Source organism: Chiloscyllium plagiosum, chromosome 3 (genome assembly GCF_004010195.1).
Source record: "Chiloscyllium plagiosum isolate BGI_BamShark_2017 chromosome 3, ASM401019v2, whole genome shotgun sequence".
Classification (NCBI taxonomy): domain Eukaryota; kingdom Metazoa; phylum Chordata; class Chondrichthyes; order Orectolobiformes; family Hemiscylliidae; genus Chiloscyllium; species Chiloscyllium plagiosum.
Window position 1 is genome coordinate 26,513,779 of NC_057712.1, and position 9,061 is coordinate 26,522,839.

The following is a 9,061-nucleotide window of genomic DNA, read 5'->3' on the forward strand; positions in this document are numbered from 1 at the left end:
TCAGTGAACTCTTTTAGCCACATGAAAGACAAGTATCTAATGGTCTGCATGCTTTTTTTTTTGGTTTGACTGGATCAGTTGATTTGCATTCCTTCTCTGGACAGGCATTTGTTGTTGTATTTTCCTTGGTGGTTTTGGTTCACCCCAATGCCACTCTTACAGACCAGAAACAAAGTAGAATAACACTGTGGCATACTTGACCTACATATGTTGTAGAACGTCTCTGAGAGGATGTTTCTTCATTTGTTGTTGCTAAATTGATGGTATCAATAATGATCAATCATCCTATTAATTTATAAATTTAGGAATCAATACAGTAGTGAAGAAGGCCATTCAACCTCGCTAGATTGTTCGGTGTTTTTACTCCATACAGGTGCTATCCCATTTCATCTCAGATTTCTAGCATACCTTTCCTCTCATGTACTCAATACTCAACATTTCAGATACCACAACAATCAAGGAAGGAATTATCTTTTGACAGTAATGTCAAATGAACTGCAAAAAATATAGTATCAAATTTAAAGATAGACGCTTTGTTGGAAAAATGTCTACTTCCATGATTTGGAGTTGCCGGTGTTGGACTGGGGTGTACAAAGTTAAAAATCATACACCAGGTTATAGTCCAACAGGTTTAATTGGAAGCACTAGTTTTCGGAGCACAACCACCTGATGAAGGAGCAGCGCACCTCAAACTAGTGTTTCCAATTAAACCTGTTGGATTATAACCTGGTGTTGTGTGATTTTTAACTGTCTACTTCCAGTTTCACTAAGCATGTTTCCCGGTAGTTCTGCCAATGCAGAGATCTTCAACCTATTTTTTAATGTCTGACTTTGTTAAATCTCAATATATTAATGTTTAACTGAATCATTGCTCATATTCTGCACATGCAATAAAAAGTTGGCTAAATATTTACTTCACGATAGGTTTTGCGTTCAAAATATATGGAGACAATAACAACTCAGAATTGTAAACCGAATTTACCAGCAACATTTATTATTGACCTTATTAAAACCAGTCGGATATAACTGGAAGTATTATTGCCGTTTTCTAAATGCCCTCTTATCCCAGCCCCTAATTCTCACATACACAAAACGCATTGAGCAGAAACCCGTCTCCCCAGACCATTGGTACTTGCTCAAGTTCCCGCATTTTCACACGTGACTTTAAATGGAAAAATTGTTTTTATTTGCGCTATATCGAAACGCTAATAATTTGAGCGAGCAATTCACGCATGGGGGCACCACAGTCAAGTTATTTACTGAGAGAGGATTTCCTTTGGATACAAGTTATAAAGATTACCTTCTGATTTCGTCAAAAATAACGATCAAGAGAAATCTTAAAACAGTAATGAACATGTGTGCGAGCATTTTCCAACACGAAGTATGGTTTAATGATCAGATACGGATCTCAAGGAGTCCAGACCGAAATGGGTCGGTTTTAATTTAATCAATTGTTTCCAGTTAACTTTCTGTTCGCTTGCAGGTCTCTGCACAATGTTTGACACATCGACTATTTTATCGATTCCAGTAGAACTGATCAGAAAGCAAAACTAAGATCCGAACTCGTCCCCCCCCCCCCCCCCCCGAAAAATTCAAAATGCCCCCTCGCTGAAGAATTAAAGACTGAACACATTATTCTGTCAGAACCCTAGGAAACACACTTCTCCCTGCGGAGTGAATTCGTTACATCATAGTCCGACAAACGTGTTAATGAAATTCCTTGGTTATTCTAATGTATGTGCTAATTTTTTTAATGGGTTAACAGTCCTGAAAAATTATCTGGTACAAACATTAACACAGTCACAGTATCTCACCCTATTCATATCCTTAATTTCTAACTTTTATTTTTATCTTCAAGACAGCGCGATTTTTTTCGGTAGTTTGCAAACTCTTAATGAATTTATCGATTTGCTGATAAGATTCCATATCGAGGAGAAGGAGAAAGGAAAGAAAGAAAGAGAGAGAGGTTTAGCGTATTTCAAATAAACATTAATTAGTGTTTGTCCTTGCTCGGGGCTGTGTAACGTTAATAGGTAGGTGTTCCATGACACACAGACTGCTCCCACATGATGTCAGGAGCTCGGCTACTGAAACATGATTTGTTGTCTTATAGTGGGACGGGCAATTCCACAACAGCAAGGTGGATTCAGTCGAAAGGTTCAGTAAAAGTGGTCAGTGTTGATGACAAGTGTTGTTTGAAGTCAGTACATCTCCCTGACACCTCCGTGTGCGCGTCCTCCAGGGGGATCACCATCAACAACGTCAAGGTTTGAACATTTTACGGGACAGAGAGTTGACTTTTTTTTCTCTCTCTCGTTATTTTCTTCTCCCGAGTGTGAGTGACGGGGGTCCCTTGTCGGGCAGTGGGGGCTCTCGCCCCCCGCCGCCGCCGCGTGTTTCCCGGGCTGGGTCCGCAGGCGTTGTGAGTGAAATGCCGACTGACATCTCGCTGCCCCTGAGAATCCTCAACAAGGGGCCCGGCTACCTCCGGAGGCAGATGGAGGGCAACCGCCGGGGCCGCCTGAGCGCCGTGGAGAGGCTGGCGGCCGACAAGGGCAAGTACGTGAAGAGCCCGCAGCTGGTGGCAGGCGGTCAGGGGGACGGAGACGGAGACGGGGACAGGGAGGCCCGCTCCGGCAGCGAGGCCTCGGGCAGCAGCAGCGGCGGAGGCGGAGGAGGAGGAGGAGAGCGAGGCCTCGGGCAGCAGCAGCAGCAGCGGCGGAGGAGGAGGAGGAGGAGGGAGCATGGAGAGCTGCCCGGGAGGACGAGGCGAGAAGCCGGCGGCACACTCCCCGGGCGGAAACCATGTCCCGCACGCTCCCTTACAGCGGGACGGCGGCACCGCCATCCGCCGCTCCAAGAGGCAAATGAGGCCGGACTCGCTGGTCATCTACCGCCAGAAGTACGAGGTCGTCAAGGGCTCGGGAGGAGGAGGAGGCGGCGGCGGCGGGGCCCGCGCCGCTAACCAGAGCCTGGTCCGCAGGCTCTTCCAGGGGGGCTCCATCAGGGACAAGCAACAGCCGCCGCCGCCGGCATCGCCCGAGGTGCCCAAGGTCATCATCAAGGAGGGTGGAGGGCCGGGGGACACGGGCTGCGGGGACCAGGTGGAGGAGGAGCGGCCTTCGCCACCGCCACCGCCAGCGGCTTCGCTCATGCCCCCGGCACAGAGGCCGGCCCCGTGCCAACGGCGGGCCAGCAAGGGTCTGCACCGCTCCCAGTCCGACATCAGCTCCCGCTACTCGAGGGCCTTCTCCGAGTTCGACAGCTTCTTCAGGTACTGCGGCCTGGAGCCCGAGGTCATCGACGACCTGGGCCGCGAGAACTTCACCTCGGCGTCCGACACCGCGGTCACCGTGCGCGTGCGCAGCGTCAGCGCGCCCGACTCGGACAGCGACTTCTCCCGCCACAGCGCCCAGGAGGACCAGCGGCCGCTCGAGGAAGCGCTGGGCGAGCGCAAGCCGGCGTCCAGCCTGTCGGTCATCGAGCGCAACGCCCGGGTCATCAAGTGGCTGTACGGCTGCAAGCGAGCCCGGGAGTGCACAGCTGCCGAGCTGGTGTAGGCGAGCGGACACTGACCCAGGGAGGGCTGGGGAAGGAAGGCACCTCTAATCTACTCCCGTCTGGAGAAATGCTGCTCAGTCCTTGCTGGCTCCGCTTTGCAAGGGAGATGTTGCGAGTGTGAACCAGAATCAGCGGGGGCTAGGAATGCGCAGCAAGTCAGTTCTCATCCATGTGTGTCTGGAGAGAACATATCTCAAAGTTTCAGGTGGAAAGACACTCTCCTCCCCTGCGCCGCCGCTTCTCGCAATCTTGACTGCAATCCCCCCGAGGGATAAAGAGGGTTTTTATTTTAAAAACAAAAGTGTACGTCGACCTTTTCCTTTGACAGATTTAGAGATATTTTGATGGCCTCGGTTCAGAGGAGGTTACAGCAAGTAGACACTGTTGGGACTGGGAGGAGGGGCAGACAGGGGTATAAATCTTCCAAACAATAGACAGCTTTCTAAAACATTTAACTTTGCAGCGATTTATTGAAAAGAGCCGCCAAATCGTCATTGCACTGGATTAATTCAAAGGTTTTTGCTTTGCATGCCACCAATTCAGTTACTGAATCTCATCCCCTCGCCTTCCTCCCATCAACCAAATGGTTTGCATTATGATTGTTTCATTAAGGCAATCTTTGTCCTGTTGTGACCTCACCTTGCCTGAGCTGCCTACAGCATAGACCTAAAACTGTCTTGTAGCAAGGTTACTTAATATTCTTTCTATTTAAGAGATTTATTTTATTTTCTGTGTTAAATACAGAATCTGTTTTCGTTTTAAATAGTGTTGTCGTGAACAGAAGTTCTGTTAGTCTGTTTGTGCAGTTGAAACGTTAATGTTTATATTGAACAAAGGTTCTTAAAATCAAATAGCTTTAATTATCCAGCTAATCAAAAGTCTATTACAACAGAATCACCTCACTTTTGTGTAATGTTGAGCAGTATGATTTATCAAATCATTCCTGTACACATTAGTCAGAGACCTCAAAAGGCAGCATTTTTTGTACCAAATAGATTTCATTTTGAAATATCACAATATTGTGTGTAAATATAAATTTTCATTTTAAAAAACATTGTTTTTAATGTCAGTTTGATTTTAGATTTTCTTGCTTGGTTTATTATTTCCTGTTGAGTTGAAGAGGAATCAGACCCTGTTGTCCTGTCCTCTGACAGATAATATTGCCACACCCAGCTACTGCATTACAGGGACTATTTTGAAACACTTATTAAAAATTGCTGACATTAAAAAAGATGATACTAGGCACAGAAGTAGACCATTTGGCCCTTCGAGCCTTTTTCACCATTCGGGAGGACCATAACTGAGCCTTTATCTGAAAGGCATACTCCTTTTTAAAATCTCGGCATCGCTTTCTTAAATATATTCAGACCAAGATTTGGGTTGATGCTTGTGCTGAATGACTTTGTTCTTGGACTAGTTTAGACTTCAATTTGAATTAAAATGTTATTCTTTCTAGCCCCCTTAAAACTAACATGAAAGCAAAACACCACAGCTGACAGTAATGTGAAATATAACCATAAATCTGGAAATATTCAGCAGTTCGAGCAGCATCTATGGAGAGAGAAACAGTTAAACTTTCAGGTTAATGACCTTTTCAGAGCAGGTATAAATGATTTAATGCTGAATCAAATATTTGTTGATGCTGACTAGTAGGAGAAGATGACATGCTCACAAGACTACCTGGCCAGCCCTGACTTCTGACTGGGTAATGTTTTACCTAGTTTCATCAAGGCCACAAAGAACGGGCCAAAGAACTATGATAGAACAGTGAGCAAATACATTTTCATTCATATGACAGTGTCTCACTTATTGACTGACTGATTCTATTTAGTTATTTAGTGGTATCAACCCTGGAGATTACTGCTATGCACAAGTTTACTTCCTGTGTTCAGGGATGTCAACACCACCACTCGTGAAACCACAATCCAACCTGATTCCTACCTTATCAATGCTGGCCTCTACGTTTTACTCTGCTATAAAGTTCCAGTTATTTAAAGTTAATACATGAGCCCAGTGAAAACACGGTCACTAAAATGGTTTGAGATTGGCAGCCTTTAAGGACTTAAATATTTATTATCCAATCCCAGAAAATGTCCTCTCTGCACTGCTCTTCTCCGTTCATACCTTTTGATGCAAACACTCATTAAATAGCTTACAATCAAGAAAATAAGGGAAGCCTCCAGAAAATCAACATGGCCTGCCAAACTATGATACCTCAGTGCTGTTAGTTTGAAACTGAGGTTACCAATTTTATTAAAAAGCATGCAATCAATGGCAAGAACAAATTGCTTGCTCTGATGCTCACTGCCTTGAGAGGTATAGAAGATGCCTCCAAAGGGGGAGAGAAGACACTTTACATTTATATTGTGGTTGTACAAAAGTAATAATAGCTCAGGTTTTCATACACTTATTGAGGATAAGTTTGGCTGAAAGATAGTGTAAACTGAGCAATATCAATTAAGGCATCTGTTCTACATCTCTAGATTTTAATTTAAGATAAATAATGGTATCAGTCAAAGTCAATGTTATTCCTCTATATGCCAACCATGGGTGGGATTGTATAGTTCCATATTATCTTCAGAATGGGAGGCTTACCATGATCCCTGGAATGCAATGTCACAAAATACATGAACTCAGGTTTCCACATTTGTGCTTCTCTCTAAAAAGCAGCTGCCATTATCGTGGTAATAGGGATTTAAAAAGTGAACCGAACATTTACATTTTTCATTCAAGACCTTGTACAAGTTAGAAGCAGGGCTAAGCCATTCACCCTTTTGTATCATCTCTACTCAACAGAATCACAGGTAACTAACCCCCAGATCTTTTATATTAAAAAAAAAATTACTGATTCTCATGCGAGCATCTCTGGCAAGTGATTTTTTTTTCTAATTACCTATCCCTCGTTGACTTGAGAAAAGAGTGAGTACAAGCTGCCAATTTTAACCAGTGGTAGTTAAGAAGTAATCACACTGATATGGGATTAGAGTCTCTTTGGGGTAAGAACAGCAGGTTCCCTTTCACTGTTTATACAGAAAAATGTTTACTTCATTTTCAGTATTATTGATCATGTCCAGAATTGTTAAAAGTGATTTCAGCTTGACAACTTAGAATTTGAACTCTGTTTCTGGATCTGTAGTCCAGTCTTTGCTGGCCAGTAATAGAAGGGCTTATGCCTGAGACATTGATTCTCCTGCTCCTTGGATACTACCTGACCTGCTGTGCTTCTCCAGTGCCACACTCTCTTGACTCTGATCTCCAGCATCTCCTGTCCTCACTTTCTCCTGGGCCAGTAACAGAACTACTACAGTATGTTACCATACCAATCCCAGCTCTGCTATTTGAGTTAGTGACTCAGAAGTTTGTAAAAGCAGCTCAGGACAACTGAGGATTACTTCATTTTTACTCTGATGTTCCTACTTGTTCTAGCTCAAACTGGAAATTTGAAATATGGAAATCTCTCATCCAAAGAGGCTAGCTCCATTGAAAGAAAACTTTTAATTTGGATCTGAATCATTTTGATTTGAGCATATAAACCATTGATACTTCATAATTAGCTTTATAAAGGTGGACTCATGCTAAGTGTTCTTAAAAAGGCGGTACAGTGGTTAGTGCTGCTGCGTCAGCGCCAGGGGCCCAAATTTGATTCCAACCTCAGGTGACTGTGGAGTTTGCACATTCTTCCCATGTTTGGGTGGATTTCCTCCTGCAGTCCAAAGATGTGCAGGCTGGGAAGATTAGCCATAGGTAATACACAGTTAAGGGATAGAACAGGGGGATGCGTCTGAGTGGGATGCACTTTGGAGGATTGGTGTGGACTCGATGGGCCAAATGGCCTGCTTCTGCACTGTAGGGATTTTAAGTCTTCAAAGAAACAAGCTATGTAGCCTGAAAGGTATCGCCTTTCACCCCTACATGCTGATTGACACATATGTTGAATTACTTTGTGCACCAAAGGCAACTTAATTTTGTTGTATAAACAGGAGCTAACGTTACCTTGCCAACAGCCTGTAGATATGAGGAAGAGACAGGTGTGCTTTTTCTCTTTAATGGAAGATTTTCATATTGACCAGAAGTGTCTGAAAATTGTTGTTCTTGATTAAACTTTGACCATTGAATTGCTATCAGTTGTAAGTGTCTAGAGATTAATTAAATCTTTCAAGAGCTTCAGTTTACAGTATATTGGCCTTTTTGTTAAATAGTTTGTAAAGAGCAGCAATAAGCCAAAGAGTGAGAAAACCATTTATAGCTGGTTGCAAGAAAGAAAAATGAGCTGCCATTAAAAAATGTTTATCTTGAATTTATTACATACATACTAAAAGTTAAAAAATATGCTTACATCAGTGAAAGTCTAGGAGATATGTAATATTGTAAAGTCAATTGTCACTTAAGTTTCTGAAATGCCTTCCTAATTTTGCCATTCTGCCCTGAAGCTATGACATTGGCGGAGCATATAAATGTGCAATAATTTCAAAAATACTTGCTCAATGAGTTTTCATGCCATCCAAACTTGGACTACTTCCAGCTTAAAGAAAGTTAGTATTTTGCAGTGTGAGGTGAAGTTGGTTTGAACTGAATTTTGTTGAATAAGATAGAGTTGTCCTGTTTCGTTTCTGCTGACCTGATAACGTTAATTGCCTTGTCACAGCATCTTTGCAATCTGGTACAAAACCAGGAAAATGTAAACATGAGTGTTAAGATTGCCTTACACCCTACAAACCTGTACGCACATGTTCTGTTCCAGATATAACTATAAAAACAGCAGTTGAATGGCTTTTCTGGGAGAGCAAAGCAAACCATCCACTCTATACAAAGGATTCCTATTTATTAGTTTTCCTGTTGTTTTTATTTTTAGGAATGTTTTCAATATGCATTTAGTTAGAAATTATTCCATCTCAGAAACATGAACTAAAGCTAATTTGTTGCTGGAATTATTCCAACAGTTGTTAATACTCGTCAATGACTTGGTATCTTTAAAGAAAGATTATATGAAAACTGGTGTTTGAAAGGAAAATACCAATTAATGTATATTGTGAAAATAAATCAGTATTTTGTATTTTGACAACATAGGCAGTAAAGCAGCTTTATGCAAAGAGTTTAAGAATGTCCTTGTATTTTATTCATTAAAATAATAATTTTATATAAAAAATGTTTTGTCAATAAGTGTAAAATTTGTTTTTTGGAAATTTGCTGTGCAGATTGACTATCACAATTCCTATATTATAATATTGACTTCTTCAAAAGTACCTCTGTTTCTAAGGTGCTTTGGGATGTCCTAAGGTCATGAAAGGTCCTGTACAAAACATTTTTTTCTCCTGGTCTACTTGTACATTTGCTGTAAGCATAGGCAAGCTAATCCCTCAAGTCTTTGTAACTATCATTCAGCTGGCAACATCTGTTCAGAGGTGTGAAAAATACCATATTCAGAGAACTGTTAGAATTTGGAATTCACTGTCACATGGAGTAGTTGTGGAAAGTAGTGTGGATTCATGTAAGGGATATT

General features: G+C 42.3%; 1 protein-coding gene across 2 annotated transcripts; it reads left to right on the top strand.

Moving 5' to 3' along the window:
- The first annotated feature begins 1,716 nt into the window (after window positions 1-1,716).
- On the top strand, window positions 1,717-8,707 carry fam110c (family with sequence similarity 110 member C). 2 transcript variants are annotated; one of them, XM_043678852.1, is made up of 2 exons: window positions 1,717-2,669; window positions 2,728-8,707. In XM_043678852.1, exons 1-2 carry the CDS (start codon window positions 2,432-2,434, stop codon window positions 3,558-3,560), a joined length of 1,071 nt encoding a protein of 356 aa, XP_043534787.1. In that variant the 5' UTR covers window positions 1,717-2,431; the 3' UTR covers window positions 3,561-8,707. The 2 variants fall into 2 exon arrangements, with proteins under 2 accessions (XP_043534787.1, XP_043534797.1); XM_043678862.1 differs by having other exon boundaries at window positions 2,731-8,707.
- The last annotated feature ends 354 nt before the right edge of the window (window positions 8,708-9,061 follow it).